At 44.6% G+C, this 19,675-nt stretch overlaps 1 protein-coding gene across 1 annotated transcript in view; it reads left to right on the top strand.

The window, feature by feature from the left end:
* Positions 1-19,675, top strand: part of LOC103089094 (molybdenum cofactor biosynthesis protein 1) — a 36,226-nt gene that overhangs the window by 11,028 nt on the left and 5,523 nt on the right. The window contains exons 4-8 of the mRNA XM_007458181.1: positions 15,080-15,244; positions 17,475-17,536; positions 17,828-17,939; positions 18,350-18,462; positions 18,965-19,075. Coding sequence (XP_007458243.1) covers positions 15,080-15,244; positions 17,475-17,536; positions 17,828-17,939; positions 18,350-18,462; positions 18,965-19,075 — 563 coding nt within the window. The remainder of the gene's footprint in view (positions 1-15,079; positions 15,245-17,474; positions 17,537-17,827; positions 17,940-18,349; positions 18,463-18,964; positions 19,076-19,675) is intronic.

The following is a 19,675-nucleotide window of genomic DNA, read 5'->3' as shown; positions in this document are numbered from 1 at the left end:
TTTCCCTGTGGCCAGTTCCCTCCCACCCCCATCGATCACTTGACCTGGAATCCTGCCATCATTCCTAGGCTACACATGCTGGCCCAGGGGAGTTGACCTGACCCCCTGTTCAGGCAGCTCCTCAGAGCCTGAAAGGCAGCCTGGGTTCCAGGAAAGGGCCAAACCTGGCTGGCTGCCGGGCCCCAGCCCCCTCGGTCGGGGCACTTCATCTGCTCTCTGTCTAGGGCCTGTGGGCGAGCCTGTGATCACTGCTGGTTAGAGAGGGGTGACTGAGCGCAGATGGGAGGATGCAGAGTCTCCACGGAAGCCACCACCTTGCTTAGTAGGAGGCCAGGGAGCCAGGAGAGGTGGCAGCCCTGTTCCCGCTCTGGGCTCTTCCACCCCCTGGCCGTGTGAACTTGTGCAGGTTCCTGCCCCACCCTGGGCCTCAGTGTCCTAATCTATGCGCTGGTCACCTCACAGCCTTTCCTGCTCTGATGGCCCTGGGTTGTTGGTCCTGGCTGATAGCATGAGGCTGGCAAGGGTTTATCACCACACAGAGGCTGGTTAGGACAGGGACCAGCTGCAGTGACTGACTTTGGAGGATTTATCGCTTGCATTAAGGGTGTGCACTGATGGGGCAGGGGTGGGGTGGGGGGAACTCTACCCCTCCCCAAGCCCTCCACCAGTGCTCCAAGACAAATGGCAGCTGCTGTGCTTGCTAACACTTTGACATCTCCCAGCCTAGCTCCTTTGATCCTCCCCAGGGGTACTTCCTCAGAGCAAAATCACCCTGAAGGGCAGGGCAGGTGGGGCTATTGGGGAGGAAGGGCTGGGGTAAGCGGAGGGGCATGTTCATAAGCACTTGTCCCGCCCTCCCAGCTGAGAGTTTCGAGGGACCCCACCCCGGGGGCGCAGAGCGAAGGGGCTGCCGGTTTCACCAAGCAGGCTGTCCTGGTCACTCGGGGTCCCTGCCTGAGGCTGTCAGCCCCGGGACTGGTGTTGTCGATCTCCGCCTGAGAAGACGGCTCAGCTCTCCGTCAGCCGGCTGTGATCCGCTCCACCAACCCCAAGACGCTCCGGCCCTCCTCCCTCCCGGCTTGCGCGTGAACAAGTCCCTCTGCTCCCTCCTCTTCTTGGGTGTAAGGCAGTGCTGGCCAATACAATTTTCCGGGGCGATGGAAATGTTCTCTATCTGTGTTGTCTGATAAGGTAGCCAGCCTTGGGCTTCACAAGCGGCTATTGTGACTGAGGAACTGAATTTGGAACTTTATTTTCATTGATGTAAATGCCCACTTGTAGTTAGCGGCTTGCACGTTGGATGGTGAAGGTTTGAAATTTTCCAAAAGAAATTAAAAGAGGGGAGCTATAGGCACACCTTACTTTATGGTGCTTTGCTTTACTGCTCTTCACAGATACTGCGTTTTTTTACAAATTGAAGGTTTGTGGCAACCCTGCATCAAGCAAGTCTATCGTATCGGTGCTGTTTTTCCAACAGCATTTGCTCACTTTGTATCTCCGTGTCACATTTTGGTAATTCTCACAATATTTCCAACACTTGCATTATTTTTGTTATGGTGATCTGTGATCAGTTATCTTTGTTACTACTGCAACTCCCTGAAGGCTTAATAGTAGTAATTTTTAGCAATAAAGTATTTTTTAATAAAAGTATGTACATTTTTTTAGACTAATGCTATTGCACACTTAATAGACTAAAGTATAGTGTAGACATAACTCTTACATGCACTGGGAAACCAGAAAAATCCATGTGACTTGCTTTATTGTGATACGTGCTTTATTACAGTGGTCTGGAACCAAAACCCACAGTATCCCCAAGGTATGCCTGTAAACATACAAGTATCAATACTGTGATAGTGTTGGCAGTGTTTGCAGAGGAACTATTTTGGATTCTAATTTCAAGACTGACTTCCACTGTCAGATGACAGCTTAGTTGGAGAATCACTCAGTCCTGCAGGCTTTCCCTGTTTTGTCCTTCCTTCCTTCCTTCCTTTCTTCCATTATGTTGAAGAAATGAATTATGGAGCATCCAGTTCTCACAGCTTAGAGCCCATAAGAGGCCTAATGCAATGGAGAGCAGCCATTAAAGGTTTTTGAGATGGCGTGAAGTTTTTTGTTTTTTTTTTTTTGTGGCCTCTCCCGTTGCGGAGCACAGGCTCCGGACGCGCAGGCTTAGCGGCCATGGCTCACGGGCCCAGCCGCTCCGCGGCATGTGGGATCTTCCCGGACCGGGGCACGAACCCGTGTCCCCTGCATCGGCAGGCAGACTCTCAACCACTGCGCCACCAGGGAAGCCCGTGAAGTTTTTTGTTTCATTTTATTTTTGATGGACTCTAGTTACCTAGAATTAGATTAAATCATAATCCTGGGTTTGTGACATAATCTCATTATTGATCCGTGCATGGCCTTTTTTACTTTATTCATACAAATTTATTTACATGTTTTAATAATGTTATGAATTCCTAACGAAACCTACTACCTCATTAATTTTTTTGGAAGAATCAAACCCTGGCAAGAATCTTTAACCACCTCTGTGGACTTTCCTACCCTGTACTTCCTCCCTCCCAAGGAAACACTCCTAAACGTGGTGTTTATCATTCCCTTGCTTTTTAAAACTGAGATGGTGTTTTTGAACTTTATAAGAATCGTGCTCTGTGCAGTCTTTCAGGAATTACTCTTTTGACGCAACTGAAATTAACATACGTCATCCAGAGCTGCAGTTCATTTTCTCTGTGATCTCCTGTTCCATTAAATGAATATACCACACTTCCTGTTAGTGAACATTTGGGTTGTTTCCAGTTTATTGATATTATAAACAGTGCTGCTTTAAATACTTGTATTCTCATTCATGTGTCTTGGTATACAATTTCTCTAGGAGTGGAATTTGCTGGGTTACTGAATATGTGAATGTTTAATCTTGGCAAACAATTCGGCATTGTCTTACAGTGGTTGTGCTACCTTACACTCTCCCCAGCAGTACATAAGGATCCCCTGGATCCTCCCCAACATTCAGTATTATTCTGGACTTTTGCCAGTGGACTGGGTATAAAATGCTATTTTATTGTGGTCTTGATTTGTGCTTCTTGGTTTAGAATGAGGTCAGTCATCTTGTCACCTATTAGCCATGTATATTTATTTTTCTCTTTAATACCAAATCGTATCATGTGCCTATTTTTCTATTTGGTTGTTTATCCTTTCATATTGGTTTGTTCCAGGTTCTTGATGTATGTTGCAAATGTCTTCTTCCAATTTGAAAAACAAGCCATACTTTGTGTAACAATTCTTTTGACAATAGTAGTTCTTGAATTTGTCAGTTCTGTCTTTTATGGTTAGTGCTTTTTGTACTTATTAATGAAACACCTCACCCAAGGTCTGAACAACTACCTATGTTTCTACTAAAATATTTAAAATTTTGCTTTTTGCTTTTAAGTCTTTAGTTAATCTGTGGATGATTTCAGGGACTCCAGTTTCATTTTTTTCCATGTGAATGGTCATTTTTTTCTAGTTCCTTTTATTGAATAGTTCCCACTTCCTCCATAAATCTACCATGTGTGCATTGGTCTGTTTTGGGCTCTGTTCTGTTCAGTTTGTCTATCTCTGTGCCAATATCATACAGTCTTAATCTCCGTAGCTTCATAATAAGTCCATTATCTGATAAGGCAAGTCCTTTTTATTCTTCAGCAGTGCTTTAGCTATTCTAAGCTTTGTCCATCCATGGAAATTTTAGAATCTGCCTACCAAGTTCCCTGGAAAATTCTGTTGGGATGTTTTTTCCTTTTTTTATTGTGTTAAAATACACATAACATAAAATTTACCAATGTATTTAAATGTACAGCTCATTGGTATTAAGTATTCACATTCACATTTATGTAGCCATCACCACCATCTATTTCCAGTCTCCTGTAAATCTGAAACTCTGTATCTATCAAATAATGACTCCCCATTCTCCTCTTCCCCAGCCCCTGGCAATCACCATTATACTTTCTAGCTTTATGACTTTGGCTACTGTAAGAACCTCGTATAAGTGGAATCACGCAGTATTTGTCTTTTTGTGATTGGCTTATTTCACTTAGCATAATGTCCTCGAGTTTCATTCATGTTGTGGCATATTGAGGAATTTCTTTTTAAGGCTGAATTATATTCCACTGTATGGATACACTACATTTTGGTAATTCATTCATTGTTCAACTTGGGTTGCTTCCATGTTTTAGCTATTGAGAATAATGCTGCTATGATCATGGATGTACAAATATTTCTTTGAGACCCTGCTTTCAATTCTTTTGGGTTTATACACAGAAATGGAACTGCTGGATCATGTGGTAATTCTGGGTTTTCTGAGGAACTTCAATACTGTTTTCCACAGTGGCTATACAATTTTGCATTCTTACCAGCAGTGCAGAAGGGTTCCAGTTTCTCCACATCCTCATCAACACTTGTTGTTTTCTGGGTTTTTTTTTTTTATAGTAGCCATCCTAGTAAGTGTGAGGTGGTATTGCATTGTAGTTTTGATTTGTATTTCCATAGTGGTTGAGCATCTTGTCATGTGTTTATTGGCCATTAATATATCTTCTTTGGAAAAATGTCTCTGGGTCCTTTGCCCATTTTTGAATTGGGTTGTTTTTGTTGTTGAATTTTAGGAGTTCTCTGTTATTCTAGATATTAATCCCTTAACAGGTATATGATTTTCAGATATCTCCCCCATTCTATAGGTTGCCTTTTTGCTCTGTGGATAGTGTCTTTTATGTACAATTTTTAAAATTTTTCATGAAGTCCAGTTTGTTTTTTCTTTTGTTGCCAGTGCCTTTGGGTCATTGGATTTGGCAGTGATTTCTTGGATATGTTATGAAGCTTTATTCCTATGATTTCTTCTCAGAGTTTTATTGTTTTACATTTAGGTCCAACTGCATTCTTTTGCATGCGAATATCCAGTTTTCCCAACACCATTTGTTGAAATGTCCTTTCCCCATTGAATGGTCTTGGCACCCTTGTCAAAAATCATTTGACCATATATGTGAGGATTTACTTCTGGGCTCTGTTTTATTCCATTGCTCTTTATGTCTGTCTTTATGCCAATACCACACATTTGATTACTGTAGCTTTGTAGGAAGGTTTGAAATTGAAATGTGAGACCTCCAGTTTTTTGTTCTTTTTCAAGATGATTTGGGGTCCCTTGAGATTCCATATGAATTTTAGGATGGGTTTTTCTATTTATACAAAAGATATCATTGGGATTTTGTTAAAGACTGCATTGAATCTGTAGATTGCTTTGGGTAGTATTGACATTTTAACAGTATTAAGTCTTCTAATTCATGAACATGGGATATGTTCCCATTTATTTATGTCTTTTTAAAGTTATTTCAGCAGTGTTTTGTAGTTTTCATTGTACAAGGCTTTCACCTCTTTGGTTAAGTTAAATCCTAAATATTTTATTCTTTCTGATGCTGTTGTAAATGGCATAGTTTCTGTAATTCCCTTTGTTCATTGTTTGTGTATCTGTTGGGATTTTATTGCATTGTATCAAGTTGGGGGAATTGACGTCTTTTTTGTTCACATCCCCACCTTCCCACAGCCATTTCCCTCCTTTGCCCCGTTCTTTGCTCTAGGTAGTTGGCCCCTAGGGACTACATCACCCAGGGTCCCTTGCCTGTTGGGTTCCTGATGGGTTTGGCCAATGAGATCAGGGTTTTTGTTTTGTTTTGTTTTGTTTTGTTTTCTGCTGCCTGCTCTATTTCTATGCTGGGTTTTTGACTGTAGCTAAGTTCCCTTCAGAGCTAAAACTCCTACAGGGCAGCCAGTCTTCCATGGTGACTTAACTGGACTCCTAACTTAATTTCCTCCCCAGGTCCTTTTGGCCCTAGGCGTGGTGATCCCTAGTGTTTCTAGTCTGAGTGCTGTACTATTCATTGTTGAGACCATTAAGTCTGCCCACACCTTTGTGAATAGTCCTTTCATTAAATTCTTTATTATAACCATCTGGGATGAATTCTGCTTTATGCTAGGATCCTGAGAGTTACAGTGTCATGTTTAAAATTATATTTTCTATTATTGTCGTGGTTGACATTCTTTTTTTTTTTTTTTTTTGCGGTACACGGGCCTCTCACCGTTGTGGCCTCTCCCGTTGCGGAGCACAGGCTCCGGACACGCAGGCTCAGCGGCCATGGCTCACGGGCTCCGCTGCTCCGTGGCATGTGGGATCTTCCCGGACTGGGGCACAAACCCGTGTCCCCTGCATCGGCAGGCAGACTCTCAACCACTGCACCACCAGGGAAGCCTGTCATGGTTGATATTCTTATCGCTCTCTTATCAATGCTATAATATGTCTGTTTAGAGTCTTTGGAGTTTTCTCCACTAGCAACCACATAATCTGCAACTAAAGACAATTTTTTCTCCCATCTTTAGGCCTTAAATTTCCTTTTCTTGTCCTATTACAGTATCTAGGATCTCAAGTATGATGTTGAATAGTAGTGGTAATAGAAGAATACTCCTAATGTTTCCCCATTGAGAATCATGTTTCTTTCTTTTTTTAATTTTCATTGGGGTATAGTTGCTTTACAATGTTGTGTTAGTTTTAGAACGATGTTTCTTAGAAGTTTTTTTCCACAAATTACTTTTTTTTTTTTTTTTTTTTTTTTGTGGTACACGGGCCTCTCACTGTTGTGGCCTCTTCCATTGCGGAGCACAGGCTCCGGACGCGCAGGCTCAGCGGCCATGGCTCACGGGCCCAGCTGCTCCCCGGACCGGGGCACGAACCCGTGTCCCCTGCATCGGCAGGTGGACTCTCAACCACTGCGCCACCAGGGGAAGCCCTAATTATACACTTTCTTAATGTGTGTTAGGATGATCTATGATTTTTCATTTTTTACTCCGTTACTCTGAATGACATTGATAGCTTTTCTGATATTGTACCTGGAATACACTCAACCTAGGCATGGTCTGCTATGCTTTTGTCTACTGTTAGGTTCAGTTTGTTAATATTTTGTGTAAGTTTTTGCATTTATATCCGTGAGTGAATTGGGTGTATGATTTTTCTTTTTCATGCCTACCTTAACTGATTTGTGGTATTAAATTTCAAAGAATGAGTTAGGTAGTGTATCAGGCTGCTAAAACAGAATACCACAAATTGGGTAGCTTATGAACAGCAAATGATTTCTCACAGTTCTGGAGGCTGGAATCCAAGATAAGGGTGCCAACATGGTCAGGTGTGGGCTCTCTTCTGGGTCACAGACTTTTCATTGTATTCTATCTTCATAAGGCAGAAGATGCTGGGGAGATCTGTAGGATCTTTTTTATAAGAGCACTAATCCTTCCATCCTTATGACCTAATCACCTCCTTAAAGCTCCACCTTCTAACACCATCACATTGGTGGTAATCACTCAGTTTAAAAGTTTGGTAGAGCTCACGTGTAAATTGTCTGTGCCTGGTATTTTATTTGCAGGGAGATTTTTAATTGCAGCTTCAATTTCTTTAATAGTTACTGTATTATTCAAGTTCTCTGCTTTTGGAGTCAGTTTTGATAGTTTTTTTTTAAATTTGTCATTATTATGTCAGTTGTATGAAATTGTTGGTAATATTTTCTTATTATCTCTTTATCTTAGTTTTACTTGCAGTTTTGTCTTTTTTTTATTCTTAATGTGGTTTGTGTCTTTATCTCTTTTTGTTGTTAAGTCTTGCAAGAGGTTTGTCCATTGTGCTATTCTTAAACAAACCAACTTTTGAATTTGTTGAACCTCTTATTGTGTATTCATATTCTATTTCATTATTTCTGTTTCTGTCCTAATGTAGCCTATTGTTTTCATAACATTTAGTTCTAAGTATTTCTTAATTTTTATTCTGATTTTTTCTTTGATCTATGAGATATTTAGAAGTGTTTTTAATTTCAAAATAGGATTTTAATTCATATTTTTATTAAAGTATAATTATTTTGTGGTCAGAGAATCTTATCTCTATGAAACTTATCCTTTTAAATTTATTGAGGATTGCTTTAAGACGTAGTATATTGGCAGTTTTTATAAATGTTTTTTATATACTTGAGCTTGTCCTTTAATTATTACATGAAGAAGTCTATATTTGTTCATTGGATCCAGCTGGTTAATTTTATTTCCCAAACCTTTGGTTATGTCAGTCTTGGCTGGCTTTTTATCTGCTTGGCCTGCCAGTAATAAATAAGTAGGTGGTTTTGTTAGTTTCTCCCAGAGGTCCTGTTGCTTTCATTTTATCTATAGTTGAGGTGATTTTATTAGGTTCGTATGTGGTTAGAATTGTTATATCTTCTTCATAAATTGGATCTTTTATCACTGTGTAGTAGGTCTCTCTCCATGATGATACTTTTAGTCTTAAGGTCTATGTATTTTATTTTACTAAAGCTATATCAGCTTGCTTTTAGCTTTAGTGTGCTCTTTTATCTGTTTTCATCTATTCATTTTAAACCTTTCTGTATTCTTATACTTTAGATATGTCTCTTGTAATAGCACATAGCTGTTACTTTGATCAAATTTGACAATCTTTGACTTTTAACTGGCAAGTTTATTCTAGTTGCCTTTGTTGTAATTGTTGAAATAGTTGGACTCATTTCTACACTTTTTTTCTGTCATGCTTTTTTTGTGCTTCTTTTTCCTCCTTTTTGACTTTTAAATAAATGACCCTCCCCCTTTTGTCTTCCTCACAAGGCAAAAAGTTTAGCACACTCTTAGGCCCTTGATTTTTTTCAACCCTCCCCAACCTGTATTGTTGATATTTTCTATAATTTTTCTTTCAGGTCATTACAAATAGTCTGCCCCTCTGTATCTCTTGTAAGCACACGCTCTGCCTTTTAAGATAACAACAAACTTTACCAAGGTATTTGATCATTCATAATTTCCATAATTCTTACAGCATCTCCTGAATTTGTTTCTCTTCTTATTTGAATATTTCCTCTAAAAGTTTTTTTTTTTTTTTTTTTTTTGCGGTACGTGGGCCTCTCACTGTTGTGGCCTCTCCCGTTGCGGAGCAACAGGCTCCGGACGCGCAGGCTCAGCGTCCATGGCTCATGGGCCCAGCCGCTCCGCGGCATGTGGGATCTTCCCGGACCGGGGCACGAACCCGCGTCCCCTGCATCGGCAGGCGGACTCTCAACTACTGCACCACCAGGGAAGCCCCCTCTAAAAGTTTTTTGATGTGAGTCTAATGGTGACTCTAATTTTGATGGTGAATCTAATTAAATCTGACATACCAGGTAGTTTTTTAAATGTTTTAAAGTAGTAGTTTTATAATATTTTGAATGCTTTTAAAATCTTATGTTCAAGGTTCATTCCTTCATTATGTTAAGAATGCCACTGCATTGTCTTCTTACAGTCAGTCTGGCTGTTGGGAAAAGTCTGATGTCAGTCTGGGTTTTGCTCTTGGTAATACACACTTCTTCTCTGGAATTTATTAGAGTGTTGCCTTTGTTATTTGATTTTCTTAAATTTTACTATAATGTGTCTAGGATAGGCTTTTCCTCATCTGTCCTGTTGGCATTCAGTGAAATCGTCCTTTCATTCTATTACGTTTGCGTTACGTTTGGGGAAACTTTTCTTCATTACTCTGTTATGTTTTCAGATATTACTTCCTTCTCTCCAGTTTAATTTTTTTCTGGTGCTTCTGTTATCTGGATGTTGCTTCTTCTACTTAGGGCCTCCACAGTTCTTAAAATATATTTTGATATCTTATTCTCTTCCTCTTTTTCCTGGGAGAGCCCTTTAATCTTACCTCCCAACTCATCAATTTCTCCTATGTTGATATTACCATTTAACTTATTTCTTGTGTTCTTTATTTCACAATACTGTTTTCCTTGTTCCCTCTATAACGAAAAATTTTGTTTCATATTGTTAATATCTTCTGTTATTTCTTTTATTGTATTTATGTTTATCTTACGTTCTTGGTCTGTTTGATCATTTCTTTTCTATTGATATATATAGAGGGTTGGGGGTGTTTGGGGTGTTTTTGTTTTGTTTTGTTTTTGGTGGGGGAGCACTGGTTGTACTTCTCAAGGGTCTCCTTAGTTTAGGCAGTAAGTTTGTTCCCCTGAGGATATTAGCTATTCTGTATGGCACTGCTTAATGGCACTGCTTAATGCCAGATCTTAGTCTTCAGTAGACCCAGTGAGCTCAAGATCCCAGAAAATCACAGTTATTCACTCATGTTTGTAATCTCGCCACCAGTGACCAGCCTGGCCACGTAGGACAGTGCAGGTTGTGTACTTGCATAACTCTGGGAGATGCTGTTGACTTAGAATGTGATGAGAATGGCACCTCCTGGAATGATGTAATATGACAGACCTTCACCTTCAAACCTTCAGAGAGAAGCAGATTTGGAAGGAGGCAGTTACTCTCCATTTTAATCCACCAGTCCTGGGGCTTTGGAGGGGGAGGGTGGAGGGATGAATCCCAGCAGGGCTTTGGCAGCTTCCCTGAGCTGACCTCCTAAGCTAGTTCTCTGGAGCTCTTACCACCAAATTCTTCAGGAAGGGGACAGCATTGATTGTTCTGAGGCATCAGTGGATGAGGGTAAGGAGAGAGCTTGAACTGCCTTGCTTTCCTTTAACTGCTTCCATTCTCTGCCAGTCTACCTCAACCCCAGGCTACACACCCCCTCCCCCATACCAGCTCAAAAGGACTGTCCATCTTCCTGTGAGTTTCTCGAGATTGTCTTTTTTTTTTTAAGTTCCTGGATTCTGTGTTTCTTCAGGGTAGATTTGGTGGAGGGAGCCAAAAACTACTACTAATTTTCCATATTGTCAGAGTCCCAGAGGAAAGTTCTTCTCTTTGTTTTTAAAACAACAACTTTTATTTTTAAACTTTCATTTTCTTACTACAAAAGTAATACATGTTTATTTCAGATAAGCAAAAATAGTATCACTACTGCCCAACTGTAACCACTATCAACATTTTGGTTTGGGGACCTTCCTGTCTTTTTTCTTTGCACCTAGTTTTCAACTACTGTTTTTAACCTGCCCTCTGGATTTAATGTGACATGTGTATTTCCCAACATCCTAACTTATTCTTTTACAGAGTCATTTTTAGTTGCATAATATTCCATCATCATTGAGACAAAGCATAATTTAGCCAGTTTTCTGTTGTTGGCCATCTGGATGTTTTCCTACATCCCTTTATTATGTATTGCTCACCAATCAACATCCTTGTACATAAGTATTGTTCACATCCATGATTATTGTTTGGTTTGGTTTTTTGGTGTGTGGTTTTTTTTTTTTTTTTGGTTTTATTTAGATTCCACATATAAGTGAGATTATATGGTATTTGTCTTCTCTGTCTGACTTATTTCATTTAGCATAATGCCCTCAAGGGCTATCCCTGTTGTCACAAATGGCAAGATTTCCTTCTTTTTTATGGCTGAATGGTATTCCATTACACACACACAAACACACACACACACACACACACACACACACACACCACGTTTTCCTTATCCATTCATCCATTGATGGACAAATCTTGGTTATTATAAATAATGCTACAGTGAACATAGGAATGCATATATCTTTTTGAGTTAATGTTTTCACTCTCTTTGGATAAATACCCAGAAGTGGAATTGCTGATCATATGGTTGTTCTATTTTTAATTTTTTAAGGAATTTCTGTGCTCTTTTCTATAGTGGCTGCAGCAATTTATATTCCCACCAGCAGTGCACAGGGGTTCCCTTTTCTCCACATTCTTTCCAGCACTTGTTTTTTCCTGTCTTTTTGATCATAGCCATTCTAACAAATGTGAAATGATATCTCATTGTGATTTTGATCTGCATTTCCCTCATGATTAGCACCTTTTCATATACCTATTGGCCATCTGTGTATCTTTGTTGGAAAAATGTCTATTCAGATCCTCTGCCCATTTTTTAATAGGTTTTTTTTTTTTTAGTGTTGAGTTATATGAGTTCTTCATGTATTTTGGATATCAACCCTTTATCAGATGTATCATTTGCAAATATCTTCTGCCATTCAGTAGGTGGACTTTCCATTTCGTTTGCTGTGTGGAAGCGTTTTCGTTTGATGTAGCCCCACTTATTTTTGCTTTTGTTGCCTTTGCTTTTGGTGTCCAATCCAAAACATCACCAAGACCAATGTCAAAGGGGCTTACTGCATGTTTCCTCTTAGGAGTTTTATGGTTTCAGATCAATATTTAATCCATTTTGAGTTAATTTTTGTGTATGGTATAATATAGTGGTCCAGTTTCATTCATTTGTCCTTGGCTATGCAGTTTTCCTGGCACCATTTAGTGAAGAGACTGTCCTTTCCATTCTTGTCTCCTTTGTTGTAAATTAATTGACTCTATGTGCATGGCTTTATTTCTGGGCTCTATTCTGTTCCATAGATCCATGTGTCTTTTTTTTATGCCAATACCATACTGTTTTGATTGCTATAGCTTTGTAATATGGTTTGAAATCAGCGAGCATGATGCTTCCAGCTTTGTTCTCCTTTCTCAAGATTGCTTTGACTATTGAGAGTCTTCTATGGTTCCATACATATTTTAAGATTGTTTGTTCTATATCTGTGAAAAATGCCATCGGAATTTTGATAGGGATTGCATTGAATCTGGAGATTGCTTTGGGTAGTATGGGACATTTTAACAATATCAATTCTTCTAATCCATGAGCAGAGAATATCTTTCCATTTATCAATATTTGTGTTGTCTTCAATTTCTTTCATCAGCGTGTTACAGTTTTCAGTGTACAAGTCTTTCACCTCCTTGGTTAAATTGATTCCTAGGTATTTTACTCTTTTTGATGCAACTGTAAGTTGTTTTCTTAATTTCTGTTTCTGATAATTTGTTATTAGTGTATGAAAATGCAATGAATTTTTGCATATTAATTTTGTATCCTGAAACTGTACTGAATTTGTTGATTAGTTCTAATGGTTTTTTGGTGGAGTCTTTGGAGTTTTCTGTGTATAATATCATATGCAAATAGTGACAGTTTTACCTCCTCCTTTCTGATCTGGATGCCTTTTATTTTTCTTTTCCATTTGCTGTGGCTTGGACTTCCAATACTATGTTGAATAAAAGTGGCACAAGTGACCATCCTTCTCTTGTTCCTGATCTTAGAGGAAAAGCATGTAGCTTTTTACTGTTGTGTAAGATGTTAGCTGTGGGCTTGTCATATATGGTCTCTATTATGCTGAGGATCATTCCTTCTATAGCCACTTTGTTGAGAGTTTTTAATCATGAACTGACGTTGAACTTTATAAAATGCTTTCTCTGGATCTATTGAGATGATCATATGATTTTTATTCTTCAGTTTGTTAATGTGGTGTATTACATTGATTGATTTGTGGATGTTGAGCCATCCTTGCATCCCTGGAATAGATCCCATTTGATCATGGTGTATGATCCTTTTAATGTGTTGTTGAATTTGGTTTCCTAATAATATTTTGTTGAGGATTTTTGCATCTATGTTTATCTAACTGATTTTTTTTTTTTTTTTTTTAATACACAATGTATTTATTTATTTATTTATGGCTGTGTTGGGTCTTCATTTCTGTGCATGGGCTTTCTCTAGTTGTGGCAAGTGGGGGTCACTCTTCATCGCGGTGCGCAGGCCTCTCACTATCGCGGCCTCTGTTGTTGCGGAGCACAGGCTCCAGACGCGCAGGCTCAGTAATTGTGGCTCACGGGCCCAGTTGCTCCATGGCATGTGGGATTTTCCCAGACCAGGGCTCGAACCTGTGTTGTCTGCATTGGCAGGCAGATTCTCAACCACTGCGCCACCAGGGAAGCCCTATCTAACTGATTTTTGAAAGAGTCATCTTCTGTTATCTCTGTCCTTTCTTCTTCCTCTTTCACTCTTCTGTTGAGTTGGCCAAAAAGTTCATTTGGATTTTTCTGTAACAGCTCACAAAAACCTGAATCTCCTCCCCCTTGCGTCTCCCTCCCACCCTCCCTATCCCACCCCTCTAGGTGGTCACAAAGCACTGAGTTGATCTCCCTGTGCTATGCGGCTGCTTCCCACTAGCTAGCTATTTTACATTTGGTAGTATATATAAGTCCATGCCACTCTCTCACTTCATCCCAGCTTACCCTTCCCCCTCCTCATATCACAGCATTCTTTTAAAGTGTTTTCTGATTCTTTTTTTTAATGTATATTTTTATTTTTATTTTTGGCTGCATTGGGTCTTCGTTGCTGCACGTGGGCTTTCTCCAGTTGTGGTGAACGGGGGCAACTCTTCGTTGTGGTACGTGGGCTTCCTATTGCGGTGGCTTCTGTTGTTGTGGAGCACGGGCTCTAGGGCACGTGGGCTTCAGTAGTTGTGGCATGAGGGCCCAGTAGTTGTGGCTCATGGGCTTTAGAGCACAGGCTCAGTAGTTGTGGCACACGAGGCATGTGGGATCTTCCTGGACCAGGGCTCAAAGCCATGTCCCCTGCATTGGCAGGCAGATTCTTAACCGCTGCACCACAAGGGAAGCCCATATTTACTGATTCTTAGCTGTGTACTCATTTCAGTGTCCAAGGCTTCTGTTGGCCTGGCTGTCAGTGCTATATCTGTTTATGCTGTTTGCCCCTGAGTTTGTGGAGAAGGGAAGTGAAGTTCTTCTGGACTCCAGAGATCCCGTCTCCTGAGTATCTGCAGCTACTCAGGGCTGCCCCCACCCCCTTAAGCTCGCTTAAGTACTGTAGCCTTGGGGTAAAAGCTGCTGCCTTCCTCCTACTCACAGGCACGGGAGGGAGACCAACGTACCCAACTCATCCATATATAGTTCCCTTGACAGGCCCAGTGCCCCTCCCACTCCTTGCCTAGGTGACTGCTAAGCTGGGTGCAGCTGGGTGCAGCTAGTTACCCTCCCACTTTGTATAGAACCGTCTCTGGTGTGCACTTTGGGCTCCGGTCTCCTTCATCCATCTGATCCCGTCTGCACTCTAGCAAAGTGAGCACTCGGTGTTTAATCTTTTGGTTATTTCTTATTCTTATATTTCTTATTAAGCTAAGCCTGGTTAATAGAGGTCCGCAGAGTGCCGCTTTTCCATCCATCTTATTTGGCTCAGAGTTTCTCCTTCCAGCCCTTCTCCTGGCCTCGCCAAGAGCAAGAAGGCTAATACCCCTTGCTGTTCTCTCTCCAGCACAGCTCCACCAGCTGGAAGGGCTGAGGACCATTGGCATCACCACCAACGGCATCAACCTAGCCCGGCTGCTGCCACAGCTTCAGGAAGCTGGTCTCAGTACCATCAACATCAGCCTGGACACGCTGGTACCAGCCAAGTTTGAGTTCATCGTCCGCAGGAAAGGTGATCAGATGGGGTTCACGGTGGATGGTGACCCTCCCAGGCCCTTGTGGCTGGGGAGCTGTGGCTGGTGCAAGGGGCCTGGTCTCCCTCTTGGTGTCTGGGCTATAGCTAAGCCTAGGCATTTACACCTCATCCCTCAGTCTTGCTAAAGGTCCCTCGTCTCTGTAGCCACACTCCTGGGGACGTTTTGGGATCGGATGCTAATGAGCTGTGGTGACCAGCCTCCCCCTACCCTGCCCCCAGTTTGCCCAGGACTGAGAGGGTTTCAAGAACACAGGACATTCCATTTTAAAACCAAGACAGTCCCTGACAAACTGAGACAAGTTGGTTACCCTATAGTGAGCTCTGAGGAAATGTGGGGCAGCCTGGGGTGAAAGTAGCTAGCTGCCCTGGGGTTCCAGGGACAGGGCCAGCACTGCCAGCTGAGGGTCCCCCAGCACCTAAGGATGCTCCCTGAGCCCATCCTGTTGTAAGCCTCTTCCTTCACCCCCTGCAGCAAGCATACCCACAGCCTCCTCCTGCCAGGCTCCATCAGAGAGGGTGGCAGTGGAGAGTGGAGGGGCCTGAGCCCCGGCTCTCACTAGGCCAGCGCCCACCATCCGTGGGCCCCAGGTTGGGATGGGGGGTGCTGCACGGGCTCATATGCCCTTTGATTTGGGGAGGGTGGTGCACTACTGAGACCTCTCTGTAGGATCAGAGAGTTGCCGGGGAGACCCAGCTCTCCCTCTGCTTCTCTGGAAACAGCCTCCAGCTCTCAGCCCCACCTCCTCTTTCCACCCTCCCCCAGTGTGTGACTTCCTGTCTATATATCTGGCAGTGTGCTGAGGAAGTGCTTGGGCGGGGAGTGTCTTTGCCCTCTAAAGGCTGCTCCAGGTGCTGTGGAGGGGACAGACACACAGGACACTGTCCTGCCTTACAGGCTATGAAGGGCCGAAAGGTGTGATGCCACGGAACCACCTTTGCTTGTCTTGTGCTGTCAGTTCAAGCACTTCAGAGCGGAAGAGAGAACTCTTTCTCTCTAGGGCTGTCTCCTCCAGCAGGGGGAGACTGGGAGGGCTTCAAGGAGGAGGCATTCATGCTGGCCCTTGACGAATGGGGTGTTCAGATCAAGGGAGCTTACTCTGAGGAGGAATGTCAGTCGGGAACCGCAGGGGCTCTGAGGTGGGAAGGTGGAAGGTATAAGTGTGAGCTTTACCCACAGAACCCCCCGCCCCACTTCCCCATGCCCCCTGCCTCCTTGACTCCTTCCTGGAATGAGGATCGGAGACAGTAGATCCTGATGCCAGATCTGCCTTCCCATTCATATCCCTGTGTCCCCTGCCTCCTTTTGGAGGGAGAGGGCTTGACGGAAGAGAGAACTTCTAGATTATCCTAACAGCATTCTGTATGAAAGCTGTACAGTCTTTCCTTTGCTGTCTCTTCCTGCTGTCTTACTCTGAAAATGCTGCAAGGAAACCGTGGAGGCTGGCTGGGGGTGGGGGAGGGGCCGGTATGCCGGAGGCTGCGGTGGGGAGGAGAAGCCAGCCTGGGATCACATTTACCGCACTGACCACAGAGACAGGAGAGAGCCCCGTGCGCGGGAATCGCTCACCAGCCCTGGCCCAGCACCTACGCTTGGTAGGTGCTCGGTGAGAATGTGACGAGTGGGGGAACGGTCGGACTGGTGAAGAGCAGGCGCCGGGAGGGAGTTGGGGGTCCTGCCTTCTGTGCGAGACCCCCAGCTGAGCCCTGCCTGCCTCTGGACCTCGGTTTCCTCGTCTGGGCTATGAGGGGGTTCACCTAGATCAGGGTCCATGCACTACAGCCCACCAGCCAACTCCAGCCCCCTGTCTGGTTTGTTTTTCTTACAGCCTTCGAGCCAAAAATGGATTTTGCAGATAACATTTGCAATGAATTTAATGACAGGGATCATTAACCATGAATACCAATTAAGCAACATATTATCCCTGCAAAAAGAATTCCACTCTTTCATTCTATTCCAGAGTGTTGTTACAAATATTACACTCAATTATTACCATATTCTGAATTTAGTCAATAGAATCTTTACAATGTATATCTACATAATATCCTCAATTTTGCCTCTTGGCCTCCAGAGCCTGAAACATTCACTCTCTGGTCCCCAGACTCGGCGGTCTCTGAGGTTCCTTGTGGCTCTGGTGCTTTCTGTGGGTGTGAGGACGTGGGGGAGAGGAAGGCAGTGCCTGGACCCTGTTCCTCTCCCTCCCCACAGGCTTCCGCAAGGTCATGGAGGGCATCCACAAGGCCATTGAGCTGGGCTACAGTCCCGTGAAGGTGAGGACTTCCTGGCCCCAAGACAGGCCCCAGCCCTGGCCAGTGCACCTGTGGTGTACCCCTCACCACTTCCTGGCCCGCTCCATCCAGCCCTGCGCCCCACTCCCCACAAGGGAGGGGAGAAAACCACTGACCCATGGAATCTTCCAACCCATGGAGAACTGGGGGAGGGACACAAGGAACGGGACCCCGGGTGGAGAGCCTAGGCAGGTGTCAGATCCCCGACAAGGGTCATCCCTGGAAAAGAACGCAGTGGGGATAGCCCTTGTGGTCCCCTTATCCCTGGACCAGGTGAACTGTGTGGTGATGCGAGGCCTGAATGAGGACGAACTCCTGGACTTCGTGGCCTTGACTGAGGGCCTTCCCCTGGACGTGCGCTTCATAGAGTACATGCCCTTTGACGGTCAGTGCCGCAGGGCGGGGTGGGTGGGGGAAGAGGAGGCCGGGCCTGTCGGCAGAGCTGGACCAGAGCCCCGCTGAGAGCATGGCGGGGGGCTGTCAAGAACCCTGGGAAAGGCTGAGGAGGGCCGACAAGGTCCGGCTGCCCCTGTGGGTGCTGCTGGCCCTGATACCACTGTGTGTGTAGGAATTTCTCCAGGGATGGTGGGGAGGGGCCTGGGCAGGCACCGGGGCTGCGATGGTGGTCGGAGGCGTCTCAGAGTGGGTGTGGCTGGGATTCCATCCACCCATTTCAGGCACCTTGTGCCCTCCTGGCCTGGCGGCGGCGAACTGGTTCCTGGGCTGTGGGAGGGTGGGCTGGAAGCTCCTGTGTCCCCGCAGCATGTGACTCAGTAGCTCCCACCCCCAATACAGGCAACAAGTGGAACTTCAAGAAGATGGTCAGCTACAAGGAGATGCTGGACACCCTCAGGCAGCAGTGGCCGGAGCTGGAGAAGCTGCCGGAGGAGGAATCCAGCACGGCCAAGGTTGGCAGGAGGGCAGGGATGGGGCCGGGAGAAAGGTGGTGCTTCCACCCTAGGACGGGAGAGCTGGCAGGGGCTGCTTTGGGGGTGGAGTCAGTGATGCAGGACAGTGCCTTTTAAGCAGGAAGTGTTACAGGGCCATCATAGCAGCCTCCCTGCTTCACTGACGCAGAAGCAGGCCCAGCGTGGGGCAGAGGTTAAGGAACTTGTTGTAGGATGCACTGGACTGAGTGGTGGAGCCGGTGCTTGTCTGGCTCTTCCACGTGGCTGTCCCTGGCCATGCTGCCCTCAGGTTCCTACATCTTTAGTAGCCTTTGTTTTGGGCAGGCCAGGTGCAGGCGGAGAGCTCATGGGCTTCATACTGGAGTCTTCTGTTGTCCAAGGGCCTTGGGGGCTGCTTTCTGCAGGGCTTCTGGGGAGAGGGCCGAGAGGTAAGGGCTCTGATGTCAGGGAGAGAGCTGGCACTCAGCTGCCTATCCCCCTCCCCTGCACTGCTCACCCACAGGCCTTTAAAATCCCTGGCTTCCAAGGCCGAGTCAGCTTCATCACGTCCATGTCTGAGCATTTCTGTGGGACCTGCAACCGCTTGCGAATCACAGCTGATGGGAACCTCAAGGTGAGTGTCCCCTTCCCCACGGGCACCCCTGTCCCCTCTGTGCCCTGTTTATGTCTTCCTACCTGTGCCCCTGATTGGAGGTGAGGCTAGCAGGGTACACGGGGTGATGGTGAGATAGTGTCAGATATGGGAGAATCGTGGGAGCAGCAGATCAAGGTGAACTCGTGGCTTGCATGGAACTGTCACCCTGGTTCCTTCCTTCCTTGGGTCCCTGGTTGATCAGGAGCCACTCTCCAGGACTCAGTGCTGTGGGAGGGCTGGGTGGGGATCGATGTGCCCTTTGCCCCCAGCCCCCACCCTGGTTGGCCCCTCCCACCAGGCCAGGGGTTCGTTCCTGAAACCAGCATCCGTTATTCATATCTAATATCTCATCAGCACATGCTGTGGGTTCAGGCCTGGGGACGGCGGGTGGAAGGGAGGCGCGGACATGCCCATCTTCTGTGAGGCCACAGAGACTTCCTGTGAGACCAAACAAAGAGCTAATGGGTGGCAGCACGGGATTCTTCATCAAATGAGGGGCCGGACAGGCCTCTGGTGGTGCACCTGGAGGGAGCGCACAAGGACCTCAGTGAGCCATGGAGACTGGGCGGGGGTGGGGGG

The sequence above is a fragment of the Lipotes vexillifer genome, unplaced genomic scaffold, assembly GCF_000442215.2.
Source record: "Lipotes vexillifer unplaced genomic scaffold, Lipotes_vexillifer_v1.1 scaffold4, whole genome shotgun sequence".
In the NCBI taxonomy this organism is placed as follows: domain Eukaryota; kingdom Metazoa; phylum Chordata; class Mammalia; order Artiodactyla; family Lipotidae; genus Lipotes; species Lipotes vexillifer.
Note: the sequence above shows the minus strand (reverse complement) of the source record. Positions and strands in the feature narration are given on the sequence as shown.